The sequence below is a fragment of the Hyaena hyaena genome, unplaced genomic scaffold (genome assembly GCF_003009895.1).
Source record: "Hyaena hyaena isolate Hyena2069 unplaced genomic scaffold, ASM300989v1 scaffold_643, whole genome shotgun sequence".
Lineage (NCBI taxonomy): Eukaryota > Metazoa > Chordata > Mammalia > Carnivora > Hyaenidae > Hyaena > Hyaena hyaena.
This window is the reverse complement of record NW_024081277.1, coordinates 80,411-95,828: the sequence shown is the minus strand read 5'-3', so window position 1 is coordinate 95,828 and position 15,418 is coordinate 80,411. Positions and strand designations below refer to the sequence as shown.

At 44.7% G+C, this 15,418-nt stretch overlaps 1 protein-coding gene across 4 annotated transcripts in view; it reads right to left on the bottom strand.

Moving 5' to 3' along the window:
* The window catches only part of RIN2 (Ras and Rab interactor 2), a 110,207-nt gene that overhangs the window by 19,324 nt on the left and 75,465 nt on the right, over positions 1-15,418 (bottom strand). For all 4 annotated transcript variants that reach the window (XM_039216614.1, XM_039216615.1, XM_039216617.1 and 1 more), the window contains 2 exons: positions 10,802-10,893; positions 6,354-7,493 (listed from right to left, as the gene is read on the bottom strand). In XM_039216614.1, coding sequence (XP_039072545.1) covers positions 6,354-7,493; positions 10,802-10,893 — 1,232 coding nt within the window. The remainder of the gene's footprint in view (positions 1-6,353; positions 7,494-10,801; positions 10,894-15,418) is intronic.

The window sequence follows — 15,418 nt, the reverse complement described above, 5'->3', positions numbered from 1 at the left end:
AGCACAGACATCTGCATTCGCCTTATTTTGTGATGCCGTCGCAGTTCCCATGTTGCTAGCAGTGGGATTACTGAGCTATCAGATCCCCTGCCCAGAGGATCGTGGAGTCAGGGATTCCTAACACAGATCCTTAACTCCAGAGTTGTGACCCTTCTTTAAGTTGATATAATTAACCCAATTTTTGATGCCCTGAGGTAAAAAATGTACAACGAATGATGCCCCATGGAAAAAAGAGGTGCTTCCTTCTGTCTTACATTTAAACTAATTTTCAAAACTAATTTAGGCATTCTTTTTATATGTTGCAAGAGGTCAGTCTTTCTCCGTTCTACCCTGTGCTAACTGTATAAGGACATTCACTCCTTGAAGGTGATATGGTCACACGGTCTAGATCAGAAGTCAGATTCAAGGTTCTATTCTAATCTCAACTTGGCACCAATATGCCGCTCTGGTCACATCTCTCAGAATGATTCTTCAACTGAAAAAGTACAGATAGGGGCAACTGGTGGCTCAGTCGATTGGGCCTCTGGCTCAATTTTGGCTCAGGTCATGATCCCAGGGTTGCAGGATTGAGCCACACATCGGGCTCCATCCTAAGTGAGAAGCCTGCTTAGGATTCTCTCTCTCATCCTCTGCCCCTCTCCCTCACTTGTTCTATCCCTAAAATAAAAGAATAAAAATTAAAATTAAAAAGAGCAAATAATAACTCAAGGGCTTTAAACCAAACTGTGAATTAAAAGTTAAAAAACAAGGGGCACCTGGGTGGTTCAGTCAGTTGAGCGTCCGACTTTGGCTCAGGTCATGATCTTGTAATTCGTGGGTTCAAGCCCTGTGTTGGGCTCTGTGCTGACAGCTCAGAGCCTGGAGCCTGCTTTGGATTCCGTGTCTCCCTCTCTCTGTCCCTCCCCTTTTCCTGCTGTGTCTCTGTCTCTCTCTCAAAAATAAATAAAGATTAAAAAAAATTTTTTTTAAATCACATGATTACAAATTGAGTTTAAAGGTACTTTCTTTTCAAACAATTATGCTCTTCAGGGAAAATACCCATTTTACTATTAGCAATCAAATAAAGCAGAACCACTATTGTCTTGTTTTGTTGCTATTGACTTTTAGGACTACAAACACCTGGGGTTTTTTGTTGTTGTTGTTGAGTGAAATAACAAATTTGGGATTCTGAAATTTTTGGAATTGGACAAATTTTGTTTTTCTTGACACAAAACTTGAAAACAGTGGGCTTTCCCAAGATTAATGTCAAATCAGATACAGAATTTCTTTTGCTTGAATAAAATCAAAACACTAACCACAAAAATGCACCAAGTTCTACAGAGTGGAGATTTCATGATCAGAAATCCTGAACTAGTCTCTCCCATTGGTTGAAAGTGACTGAAGCAAGAGTGGTATGATGTGCGAGCTCACCAATGAGGAACACATGTTGGAGTAATGAGTAATGTCACACCCTGTCTACACTTGACAGCCGACACCAGTAATGAGTATACCTCACTGTCGATGAAGTTACTGATCCCAGGGCTTTCCAGAAGGACCTGAAACTATGTATACTTTTTGTTAAAGCATCTGTTTGTCCTTTCATGTACTACTTTGTGGGGGCGGGGGAGTGAGGGTGGGTGAAGCACTATCCAGAAGGGAAATGATACGTGGCCCTGGAATAAACAGAGAACTGACTCACCTGGGAACCCACCACGTCTTACCTTCATTGGCTTCATTCTCCAACCAGGAGAGTGAAGCTGATGTCAATCAACTAATATTTATCCAAGAACCTCTAAATGGCAGGGCTTTTGGGTGACAGTGCTTTAAAGAGTAGTCTAAACAGAATGCAACTTCTCCATAATAGGACACAACCATTTAGAATGGCAGGTTTTGTGTGGTTTCTTTTGACACTGACTTATTCATCATTTTATTCTCACCTAGAAAATGCTGACCTGAAGGGCTACAACAAGAATCTATGGATAAAGTGGCACTGGGTGAGAGCTACTTAGTGTTTTCCTTGGCTTTTTGCTAGGCAACTGAAGAAGACAGATTAGCACTATCTCCATATACTATGTGTATACACGCATGCATTAGGTCATTTTTCACATATGAATGACAGCTCTAATTCTACATGGGTTAAGCCAGTGAAATGCCTCCTCTAGCTTCCTTGATTCCAGGATGGTCATTCTGTAAATGCAGGCTTTAAATGTAAATTCTCACCTCCTAGTTCAGAGCTATAACCCTCAGAAGTTGTGGGAAAGGAGGACAGGGCCAGACTGGCATTCTTGAAAAGTCTTAGGATGGCACAAAAACAGACACATAGACCAATGGAACAGAATTGAGAACTCAGAAGTGGACCCAAAAGTATACAGCCAACTGATCTTTGACAAAGCAGGAAAGAATATCCAATGGAAAAAAGACAGCCTTTTTAACAGATGGTGTTGGGAGAATTGGACAGCAACATGCAGAAGAATGAAACTAAATCATTTTCTCACACCATGCACAAAAATAAACTCAAAATGGATAAAGGACCTGAACGTGAGACAGGAAACTATCAACACCCTAGAGGAGAAAGCAGGAAACAACTTCCTTGACCTCCACCGCAGCAACTTCTTACTTGACACATCCCCAAAAGCAAGGGAATCAAGAGCAAAAATAAATGATTGGGACCTCATCAAGATTAAAAGCTTCTGCACAGCCAAGGAAACAACCCACAAAACTAATAGGCAACCAACGGAATGGGAAAAGATAGTTGCAAATGACATATCAGATAAAGGGTTAATACCAGAATCTGTAAGGAACTCACCAAACTACACGCCCGAAAAACAAACAACCCATTGAAGAAATGGGCAGAAGATATGAACAGACATTTCTCCAAAGAGGACATCCAGATGGCCAACAGACATATGAAACGATGCTCAGCATCCCTCCTCATCAGGGAAATACAAATCAAAACCACACTGAGATACCACCTCACGCCAGTCAGAGTGGCTAAAATGAGCCAATCAGAGAACTCTAGATGCTGGCGAGGATGTGGAGAAACGGGCACCCTCCTACACTGTTGGTGGGAATGTAAACTGGTACAGCCCCTCTGGAAAACAGTGTGGAGGTTCCTCAGGAAACTAACCATAGAACTCCCCTATGACCCAGCAATAGCACTGCTAGGAATTTACCCAAGGGATACAGAAATGCTGATGCATAGGAGCACATGTACCCCAATGTTCATAGCAGCACTCTCCACAATAGCTAAAACATGGAAAGAGCCTAAGTGTCCATCAACAGATGAATGGATCAAGAAGATGTGGTTTATCTATACCATGGAATACTACATGGCAATGAGAAACAATGAAATCTGGCCATGTGTAGCAACATGGATGGACCTTGAGGGTGTTATGCTGAGCGAAATAAGTCAGGCAGAGAAGGACAAATATCATATGTTTGCACGTATAGGAGGATTAGGAGGAACTTGACGGAGGACCAAGGGGGAGAAGAAGGGCGGAAATGGTGGGGGAAAGGGAGAGAGGCAAACCATGAGAGACTCTTGAATGCTGACAAAAACTGAGCACTGATGGATGTGGGGGGGAGGGGGGAGGGGCATGGAGGAGGACACTTGTGGGGATGAGCACTGAGTGTTATGTGGAAACTAATTTGACAATAAACTATTTGTAAAAAAAAAAAAAAAAAAGAAAGAAAAGAAAAGTCTTAGGAGCATTAGTAGACACCTGTTCAGAACAAACTTGAGGCTTGGTATTCCAGAGATGCCATTCAAAGTGAATCCATTTGGAGTGAATACATTAAAAGTGAATTAATTCCTCCCAGAAAGTGAGATATGGTGGGAATTAAGCAAATGATTAATTTGGAGGAAAGATCTGGCTTGAATCCAAGCTCCCCTACTTACCAGCAGTCACTACAAGTCACTTTTTACATCTTGGCCTCTGTTCTTGAATTTGCAAAACATGAACACTACCTATATAAATGTACCAACCTTGATTTGGTTACAAGACTCAAAGGAGTGGCTGTATTAACAAGTCTATAGTAAACTAATGAGCACTTCATTTATGACTATGGAAAACAATTAGACGGAGTCCACTTTTTTTTTTTTTTCCAAAGTCTTAATCTAGTGACTTACAGATTTAAAGGGATCTGTTTTCTGATCATTAGGGTCACCTCTTTCCCTGCATTTGAACAAAGGTAGAATTTCTCAGGTTAACCTCTGCTCTGGTTCACCTTCCTCTTAATTTCAAAAGCCTGACACGTTTATTGTACTTTCAAAACTGAACGATGCTTTCACTGGGGAAGCAACACGTGATGAAGTGCCTGCTTTAAAGCAAAAGTTTTAAAAACCAAAACAAACAAGCTAATAAAAAAGAGTGGGGCAATGCTTAGTTGGCCACACCCACACCTCCAAACAAAATTTTAGTCTGTGCTGCCTCAACAAAGGGCTAGCCTTGTCTTCTAAATGCTGTACCAGCTGGTTACTAGCTGGTGTGCCCCCCCACCCCCGCCCCGGGACAAAGGGCTCCACCTGGCAAAGTCCTGCATTCTCCACTTCACAGGGGATGCTGGTGTCTGCTTCACCAGGGCGAGGCCAGAACAGGCTTACATCACGTGGACAGAATCCTGGCTCCTATGAGAAGCTCCACAGATGTCAACATCCCTTCTTGCCATGACTTTGGATTTTAAATTAAAAGCTGCATCCTTCCAGAGCAGCAAAGTGTATGTTTGTTTTTGGAGAAAATGAACCCTTGTGCTCTGAGAGTAAATATCATATCTGAACTTCACTTCAAAAGAAGCCACTGGGGACCAGCACTTTGGTTGGTGCTTAACAATCTCAGCAGGGAAGGAGGGGATGGCCCTTGTTCCCTGGGGAGCCTTGTCTCTGTGGGCTGGTTGGTGCTGGACAACATAACTCAGGGCTGACATCAGCGCCTGATTGCCATCCCCCTCCCACCGGACACTCCCAGAGGAAGCTTCTCCCGGAGGTTCAGAGTGCCTGCTATTATTGCATCTGAATTGGTCCCCCCTGAGAGGTGGGCTCTAGTGGGACAGGGGACAGGATGGCTTGGGTGACTATTCTGCCTTCCCCTAGAAACCTTTTTCAGTTCCAGGCACACCACAAGGGCACATTCCTTCCAGCCTCTCTCCTCAGCAACACCCAGCTCTAACCCCGCCCCATCAACCAGGCTCAAACCTCAAGAAAACAAACAAGGCTTTGATTCCTTTGTGAGAAAATCAAAGAGCTGCTGAAACTCACTTAAAGGAGAAAGAGACAGAGACAGAGACAGAGAGTCCACTCTCTACCACATAGTGTTTACTACTTTCAACAAACAGACCCAATCAGAAAGAAGAAATCTGGGTTTAGCTTTATGAACTGCCTGGAAATATTTGGTAGCTCTTTCAGCTGTGGCTGCCCAGTGAATGAGGTCTCTGAAATTAGCCTTTTAGAGAGAATCTTCTGAAATTAAAAAAAAGAAAAAAAAAAAAGAATCCTTGCAACACTCTAACCCTGGAAAAAAGATGCCTTGCCAAATTCAAATTTTCTGTGGCCAAAGTAACTATTAACAATTCAGCCCTTCGATGAGGTTATAAATAAAATATTTCCCTTTGACTTCTGAGAAAACACCTTTCATTTGAACTTCCAAATATGTTACTTATTTGAAGGGTACACAAACTTTCCTTTTCTTTTCTTTTAAGTCACTCCCAAACCGTGCCACTTAGGGAATTCTGCGGCATCAGAAGCCAGCAGGGCAGTTGCCCTTTTGGGAGCAGGGCGGTTACCTTCTGGGAGAAGGCTGACAGGGTGGTGGTCCCAGGGGCCTTCTGGATGTGGGTCCTGTTGTGCTGAGCTCTCACTCATCACACAGGTGTGTTCACTGCGGAAACTCCTCCAGCCACATACCCGTGATGGCTGTGCTCTTCTGAACGTACACTATACCTCAGGTAAAAGTGTACTTCCCAAACAAAGCAGAGGAAAACACTCTCAGAAGACAGCACACGTACCTTCCATGCATGCACTGCCTGCAGAGACGCACTTTCAGGAAACACTCCACAGCTGTGTCACACACACAGCCTAAGATCAGGTGGGCAATCGGACCCTCAGAAGGCAAATTCTACCCTTGAGTAGAACCGCCCTGCGGTTTCCATCAGGGGGTCCCTTAAAGCTAGCCTGGCAGGTAGCAGTCAGGTATGAGGTGAGCTGTGCTTTGAGAAGCTCCCATCCCATTCAAATGGGGGGAGGGAATGGAGTGTGTTGTTGTTTTGAACTCCAGAGAAAACTTCATCCAAGATCACTGCCACAGGACGCACTGTCCTACGAGGTTACAGTAGTTTTTATGTTTAAAAGGGGGGAAAAAAAAGGCAAAGTAAGTACTTACCAATTTGGTCTTCGGGGATGAGCGACTCGATGGGGGGGTCCAGCTCTGAGCTCTGAGACAAATAGTTCTTCACCTGGGTCATGAACTGCCGGATGGTCTGCAGCATGTCCGTGCTGGACACGTGGCACTCCTTGTTCTCTTGCAGAAAGCTCACGTAGTCCTGCACCAGGCAGCCGAAATAGGTGCACTTGTCCCGGGACAGCTCGGCGATCCTCCTGACCATGCGCTTCTCGGGGGTCATGAAGGAGCTGAACACCCCACTCATCTTGCGCAGCTGGGACTTGACGAGCTTGGGCAGCACGAAGGAGCTGTTCCTCTTCTTTTTGGACTTGATGGGGGGGGGCATGGTCTCCTGGTCGCTCTCCTCTTCGCAGTCCTCCAGGCTGCTGTTGGTGTCCGCCTCGTAGCCAAACAGGGGCATGCTGCGGTCGAACTCCAGCGAGTCGGAGGAGGAAGTGGAAATGCTCATGTCGCTCAGCCTCTGTCTGCCTCCATGCCACGGGGGCCGTGATTCAGGGCCGGTGGCCCTTGTGCAATCCCCTGGAGGCTCGGCAGGCGGGGCCCCACCTGGCTGGCCAGCTGTGCCCGGCCCCAGCTCCTCCGGCTCCCGCTCCTGGCCAGGACGAGGCCGGCCGCCGGTCAAGGTCTTTGCGCTGCCTTCTGCCTCGAGAAAAGAAGCCTGCTTCTTCAGCCGGGGTGGAGGGATGGGGGTTGGTTTCGTTCCAAGCAGAGCTACGTTCCCATGTTTGTTATGGTTGACTGTTTCTGGCATGCTCGCCTGGGTTTCAGTCCTGGACAGCTGAGGGCTTGTGTGGAGACTATTAATAGCGGGTGGCGGGGGCCTGGGTGGGGGAGACCGAGGCCTCTCGGTGCCATTCGCGTTGGGAGTCCTTGTGCAGGGCCGTTTCAGGCCTCCACTGAGGTCCTGGCTGTGCACTTTCAAGAAAAGGGGATTAATAAAACACAGGGCTCCGTTGGTCTGGCTGCACTCCAGCTCTGAAGGCGTCCTGGTTTTTATAGAATGCACTCCATTTATAAGGCAGAGCTGACGAGAGGCAGGACAAGCACCGTCTGAGGAGAGAGGCCTATGGGGAGGTGGAGGGTTTGGGGGTTTGTTGTCAGCTGGAGAGCTCCAAAAATCTGAAAGTCATTATCAGTGAACACAAGAATGTAAATACAGTACTCTTGGGCCATTCCTTCACAAATTAAAAAAAAGCACACTTGCATGACAACACACGTCTTTCAAGGGGGAGGCGCCACACTTGGGTGTTGTTTTTTTTCTTTTTCTTTTTTGCTTTGACTGCATTCCCTTTACTGGAAAGGGTGGAAACGCTGCCAGGCCCAGCTGTGGGCTCACAGGAAGACTCCAGGGCTTTTCACCTTCAAAGCCCTTGAGAAACAGCTTGGCCAACTGACAAAGCCAGCCCAGCCTTTGCACAGGTAAGGAAAGAAAGAATCGAATTGTTACAGTGTAAGCCTGGAAAAGACCACAGGCTCCCAGACTCCCTTAAAAACAAAACGGAGTCTACTCGCAAAGCAAGCCACCCTTTCCGATCCACTTCTCCTGGAGGTGCCCTCGTGCGGAGGACCTGGCAGTTCCCCTTTAACGGGCAGGCCCAGCAGCTGGGCCCAGGGGATGTTACACAATCTGCTTAGGGTTTTACGCGTTCAGCATTAAAACCCCAAACGGAGGAAAAATACACTCCTGGAACCCATCAGCAGGATAAAAAGGACAGCAGACCGATGCAAATGCTAAGTGCAAGTTCAACCATTTATCTTCGTGGTTAGCTGCCCTTACTCTGCAAATCCTAGCCCTCCTCACTGTGGCTTACACATCCAACACTCTCTGGCACAGCGCACATTGCTTACTGCAGCTGTCTGTAAGGCCTGTGTCACCTGCATGTGGGGCTGGATTTGCCACACAAATCCAGGGAGGCAGCAGTGGTGACAGATGTTATCTGTTGTAATTTCCATTTGGAACAGGTTTATTCTCTCTCTATAGCTCTGCCTTCTGGTGTTTGCCTGAAATGTGGTGGGTTTTTTTTTCTTCCCTATGGGCCCAGAATGGCTGATCATGGGGGATGGCGGGGAGGCTGACATGTGGAGCCCTTGCCCTGCCTTCTCTGTGTTATAAACATGCTTGATACTGTTACCCAGTCACCTGCTTTCTCTCTCTCTTCCTCTCCTCTCTAGCTCTGTGCCATCCAACGCAAAAGCCAGTTTGGGTCACCTGTGGCTAGTGAGCCAATGCTACAGAGGACTTCCATTTTAAATCACATCAATCCATTTAAGTTTAAAAACAGACGTGCAATTCAATCACTGGGAAACTGTTCAGTCATTTTGGAACTTGGGCGCGTGAATGCAGTTTCTCAACTGTAAGTTTAATGAGCTCTAAATACAAATCACGTGTTTCAGATGAAAATTTAATGTCTCAAAAGAGATAAGGATAAAACACACTCTGAATTCAAACATTTAGTATAAAGGAATGTAAAATCTTATTTTTTTTTTCTTTTTTGGAAAAAAGAAAACTTTTTTTTTCTTTTTTGGAAAAAAGAAAACTTTTTTTTTCTTTTATAGTTTGTTGCCAAGTTGGTTTCCATATAACACCCAGTGCTCATCCCAACAAGGGCCCTCCTTCATGCTCTCATTAATACTTTCAAAAAATATTGATTCTATGTTGAAGTAACATTTCATATATATTACATTAGTTAAAATAAGTTATAAAAATTAATTTCACCTGTGTCTTTTTTATTGCCTTTAACAGGGCTACTAGAAAATTTAAAATTACCCATTGATTCTTCTTATACACACTTCTATTGCCCAGTCTAGGTCCTGGTAGAATGGCTCCCGCCACCTTTGGGTCCTTCTCAGGCTTCTACTGACACCACCACTAGACTTTATAAGGCTACACACTTAGTTCTCATGTATGTGTTTCTTCCACATGGGCTCTAGACCTGGGTGGTGGGGGAGGGCAGGGACAGACACTATCAACCTTTGGCCCCTCGGTGTGGAGCCTAGTGCCTGCCACATAGCAGATCCTCCAGAAATGTTTGCTGCAAGAACGAATAAATGAGGCACAGAGTTTTAAAAAGTGCTGTCTCTTCCCAAAACGAATAATATGTACATTGGCAACTATGAATTGAGTGTATATTAATTATATTAATTAGATATCATTTGCTTCTAGTTAGTGGCCATGGGAACAAGGTGTTTTTACATTTATCTGTGCAGGAAGCTGACCAGGATACTTCAGTCCTTCAGGTCTGGCACAAAGCATGCACTGCACACTAACCACAGAACCAGGAGTTAGCTGGATGGAGGTCACCAGTGAAAACTGACACCTGGCACACGTCTTCAAGAGGCTTACTATCTAGTTGGTTTTATTAACTGAAATTTGGGAAAAGTTTTAAACTCTCCAAAAGGTTCGTGAAACACCACTGCCAGAGATGGTGTAACTTTTCAGAAGGGACACTTACCCTACCCTATTATTTTTACCAAGATTCCCAATCTGACTACCTAACTGCCCATCAGACAGGCCTCAGACACATGTAGCAATTCTTTTGAAAGAACCTAAGTTTAACAAGAGAATCCAGCCTTCTCATAGGCTCTAGGAGCCTGGGAGTCCTGGGAGTTGCACTTCAGAATCTCAAATTTCCATTCCAATACTATGGCTTCATTGTCAATCATTTGGAAGACTGAAGCCCTAAAATCTTAAGAGAATTTCCCCTTCCAATTTTTTTTGGGCAAAAGTTAAACCCACACAAATTCCCCATGGCAATGGGACGAGGAAGTGAAATTGGGTGAACTGTTTATCCTGATCCATCATCAAGCACTGTCCAGAAGCATGGTGTTGCGTTCAGGGGCGTTGGCAAAGGGGCGGGGGGTGGGGGGGAGCAAGTGTCCAGCTGGCCAGGGCAAGGATGCATGGCAGCATAAGGGACATGGCCCAGAACACCAGGATGAAATTGGACAACAAGAGAGGAAGTGAGACAGATGTTACTCTAAATGTCTGCATGGTCAAATTCCTCAAAGCACAGAAGTGCCGTCAATGCCCATGGGTCTCTCTGTAACAAAACTCGCACGTGAGATGTACTGTGCCTATTTCCCCTTCTGTCAAGCACAGCCTCTCCACAGCAAGATGCCACAGAAAGGAAAGACATGACCCATTACAGAAGTTTATGTTCCATTAGCATTTGGACATTTAGGGTAGCCAAAACTCATTGCTGGGAGATGCTGGAGAGGTGTGGGGGTTACCCAGGCAAATAGAGCGCCTGCTCTGAGAGTCAGTAAAATGTCTGACTTTGAAAAAACAATCTCAGCAGGTGTGATTCAGGGCCGTTTTGCCATGGAGATAGGGATTATTTTTCAACAATGTATCATTAGCCAGCCTAACATTGACTGGGTTCCATAGATACATTTCAAGAGAGACCTGGGTAGGGGCCCCCACTTACTTAGTCCCAGTTGGGCTAGTTCTTCAAGTTGAGCCTCCGTCTTGGCTGTTGAAATGGCATAAGGCAACTTCAAGGTGAACGGCAAAACGTCCCTAGTTTTTCAAAAAGAGAATATGTATGATTACGTGTCTTCTTTCTATCCCAGCATTTCTATCCTAGAAATGTTTTAGCTTAAACTGAAATGTCTTAAGTAGACACTGTATCATACCTAACCAGAATTTGTCTTTACTGGTGACAGGACTGCAAGATTACTGTTCTTTCCTGTAGTAACACAGTCAGGACAGGCTGAGAGACAAGGCTGCCTGGCTTCAGTATCTGTAGTGAGGACCAAATTTCCTTCCTGAGTAGCTGAAATGTATTTATCATTAATATCAGAATTGCTACACTGGTGGATCTTACATACGTACATACATACATACATGTAAAACATTGTATACTAATTTGCTACATGTTCTGAAAACTGGGCCCCAATTCATTGGGCAGGAATGTATAATCCTAAACCAGACTTGTTATTCCACATCCTTACCCAGGGCAGGTTCTCAACCACCATCTATTGGTTTTACTTTGACACCTTCCAGCAAGAGCCCATGCATCCTGCTTTGTGTGTTGAAGTCAAAACTTCCTCTTGTGTTTGAAGATAGTGCTGCCCTATCGGTAATGTACACGTGAATCCCTGGGAGTCTTGTTTTACTTCACACTCTGATTCAGGAGGTCTGGGTGAGGCCAGAAATTCGGCATTTCTGCCATGCTCCCAGGCAATGTTTCTGCTGCTGGCCTGCACCATGTGTTGAGTAGGGAAGCAAATCTAAAGGACTTCGTGGAACAACCCTACCCTCCAGCAGCACAGCACCATGTGTAGATCAGCAAACACATGCCTTCAACATCACAGACTAATAGGCCCAACAAGAAGGAGCTGAAAGAACTTTCCAGGCAGAGAGAGCAGTGGGTGCAAAGGTCCTGCAGTGGGAGAGGGTCTGGCATGCATGAAGAACAGCAAGGAGGCCATGATGCCTGGGGTAGAGTACGTGAGAGAAAAAAGCTGGAGCCTGTATTTTGTCTACTCAAGATGTTGTGAACATCTCCACTGAAGAGAATCACTATCCCAAATAACTAGTTGTTTACAGTAAGATAAGGCAACATTCTAAATTGAATCAGATTAAATCTAGATGACTTGAGAATTTTGGAAACCCCTGAAGCTGTTGATAATGAATAACAAATTAGTAAGGTCAATGAAAAGAGCAAAATATGAATAAAATGTAATTCATGGCATGGGCTGTAATATACTGCTCACTTAAATACTAATGGTTGGCAGTCAGGAGGCTGCTCTTTCCTGAGATGTCAAAGATGGATCATCCCCTATCATCTGCCTCCAAATGTTGTGAGTACCTCCTTCTACTTGTCCACTTGCATCTGCTATGGAGCCTCAGGGGATGGCAGTGTTTGTTATAACTGCTGCCTGACCCAGGAGAGGTGATGACTCAGAATACAATCTTAAATGAAGATTAATGGGAAGCAAAACTTTGTAATGCCAAAGCACCATATAAATATATGTTTCTACGGCTATACAAACTTATTAAAATCTTCTTTCTTTAGACAATTTGGGGAAAGACACATATGACAAAACCAACCTATGTTTATTTTATTTGAAGCATTTCACCTTGCTTAATCCAGTACCTGGAGCCTAAACATCACATGGCCAGTTTTGGTGTTCCTTAATGGCATCTATGACAGTAAACCACACCTGTCATTGACTAATGGGTAGTTTTAGGCTTTGATCTACTGGAAAATTAGAGCCCTCTTTCACTGCACCAGCTAAGAGTATAACATAGCATCTCCCGTCCTCCTCCCTCCCCCATAGGGTCACTTCCCTCTCATTAAGGAAAGGAACCCTTTGTATAACAGAAAAAATAAAGCCATCTTAGGTATAAATGTTTCTCTCAAGAGTTTTAATACACACATAATCTACTTTTGAACTTTGTTCTATATGTCGTATTTTAAAGGGCAGGAGACTAACTTTATGGAGTACCTACAGTGCACCAAGCACTGTACCTCATGTGAGACCCACACAGGCCCTTGTAAGAAGTTCTGATGTCCCCCATCTCATGGATCAGAAGCACAGGACAGCACAGAAGGGGAGTTCCCTGCACCCACTCCCAGCTGACGTGGAATTAAGGAACCCGGGTGCATTGGATCCCAAGGTCTGTGAAGCTGTGCTGTACAGGGGTAAATATGGGCTCTGGCATTGAGGCAGGCCTGGGTTCAAATCTGCTACATGTTAATTGAATGACTGTAGACAAGTATCTCACTCTCTGAGCCATGGTGTCTTCATGATCCTAATTTCAGGGTCGCAATGAAGATTAGAAATAATGTATATATGGTGCCAAGCACAGATACAGAAAGCTCCTGCAATTATAATTGCACTTAATAAGTAATAATTAAAAACTATTATTTCCTCTAGCTCTTTGCTACTCAAAGTGCAGTTGTAGGACTAGCAGCCTTGGTCTCATTACCTGGGAGACGGTTGGAAACGCAGACCTTCAGGTCTTGCCCCAGACCCCATACCCCCCGAATCAGAGTCTGCATTCTAACAAGATTCCAGGGGATTCTGGTGTGCATGAATGTTTACAAGGCAGTGCTCTCCACAACACTGACTATGCCAAGCTGACTGGGAGCTACAGGCATTGGTGGCCACGTTTTGCATCTGATTTATATCCTCCGCTCTAGTCTTCAGCATGTCCCTCTGATGTGGCATGAATTCTCTAGTCTAGTGACTAGATTGACTCATGAATTCTCTAGTCTAGTGTGCCTGTGGAGATGCCTTCTGGGTGAGTACCAGGGCTGACAATCCAACCACTTTCTCTGTATGAATATACTTATGTACCAATAACCAACTAGAACATTTCAAAAACATTTGGGTAAGACTGGGTCAAATCAATTACTGATTACTAAGAATATTGACTTAGGTAAACCGAGTAGCATAGAGCACTAAAGGAGAAACAAAACCATCAAGAAAACATCAAGAATCTTTGCATTTTGAGGAAAAAAATAGAGAAATGAATTTCACATCACTCTGATCATAAAATGTCAATGTTGGGATTTTTCTGTAAACACCTTATATTGGTACCATGCTTTATAATTTACAGAAGATTTTCATATGCTTTATCTCCTTCAACCATCAAACAGCCCTGGACAGCAGGTACTCCAGTCTATTATAAACACTGAGAGGAGAGATGGTATCTTTTGTGTGCTGCTGCCAAATACTGTTTTATAGGTGTAACGATCTTTCATAACAACAGGACAATCAACAAGCCAACTATGAAGAATAAGCATTGGCCAGCTTCTCCTCTGACCAACAGGTTAGTGTTGAAATTCACTTTCGGGAACTAGTTGGCCTCAAACCAGATCAGGTGTGTATCCCAGGGGAAGGTGGGGACATCTGCACTGTCTTCTTCTGTTTGGGCAGCAGATATCCATCCTCACACAGGCCAAGGACTGTTGGTGGTGTCCCCTCACAGAGATCTGTCCAATTCTAGACGAAGTCCCTTGGTTTCTTCCTCCTGGTAATCAGCCCTCTGGAGGTGTCTCCCCACCTCAGTCCATTAATTGTGTAGCATTGTCAACCTGGTGACTTCTAGGGGTCAAAAGCTCAGTGCCTGCCCCTGGGAGGGCCGAGTTCAACAGGCACAACAAATGTCTAACTTGAGAAATAACTTGACCCTTAAATTAAAATAAAGGAAATGAACCCCAAATAAGCCTCTGAGTCTCAGAGTTGGTGGCTGTGAGACATGATCTTTGGAAACAACTCAGTAACACATGCCTGTCCATGCTCTACTGGCTGCATCAGATATACAGAAAAGCCATGGAGGCCAACTGAGCTCCACTGCCTATATGGAGGCAATGTCAATCTCTGCAGATGAAGACTGTGGATTCTTAATCACCAAAGGAATACTCAATTTGAGGGCACCTGCGTGGCTCTGTAGGTAAAGTGTTGGACTCCTGATTTCAGCTCAGGTCATGTTCTCACAGTGCATGAATTTGAGTCCTACACCGAGCCCTGTGTCAGGCTCTGTGCTGACAGTGAGCAGCCTGCTTAGGATTCTCTCTCTCTCCCACTCTCTGCCCCTCCCCCACTTGTGCATGCACACATGCGTACACTCTCTCTCAGAATAAATAAACATTAAAAAAAAAGAACAGTCAATTTGAAAAACTATTATGGCTAGGAAGAAAAAAAAGAGAAAGCCTTCAACAATTCACACCCTCCCCACACTTATTAACATGCTGATTTTTGGCTTAGCTACTTGTAATCTAACACAGTTGCTTTAGTTATGAAAAGGACATGAGCACCAAGTGGGCCTGTAGGACAGTGCTGCAAGGTTTATGGGACGGTTTAAGGAGCCTGTATTTCTAGAATGAACTGCATCCCTTGAGGGTTTTCAGAAAAAGTATCAGGGATGTGTATTTATTTATTTCTCAGAGAGAGAGAGACAGAGAGGGTGCAAGTGAGTGAGGGGCAGAGAGGGAGGATCCCGTGAGGGGCAGAGAGAGACAGAGAGAGAGGAAGAGGGAGAGAAAGACTGAGAGAAGCAGGGCTCACTTGATGCGGGACTGGAACTCATG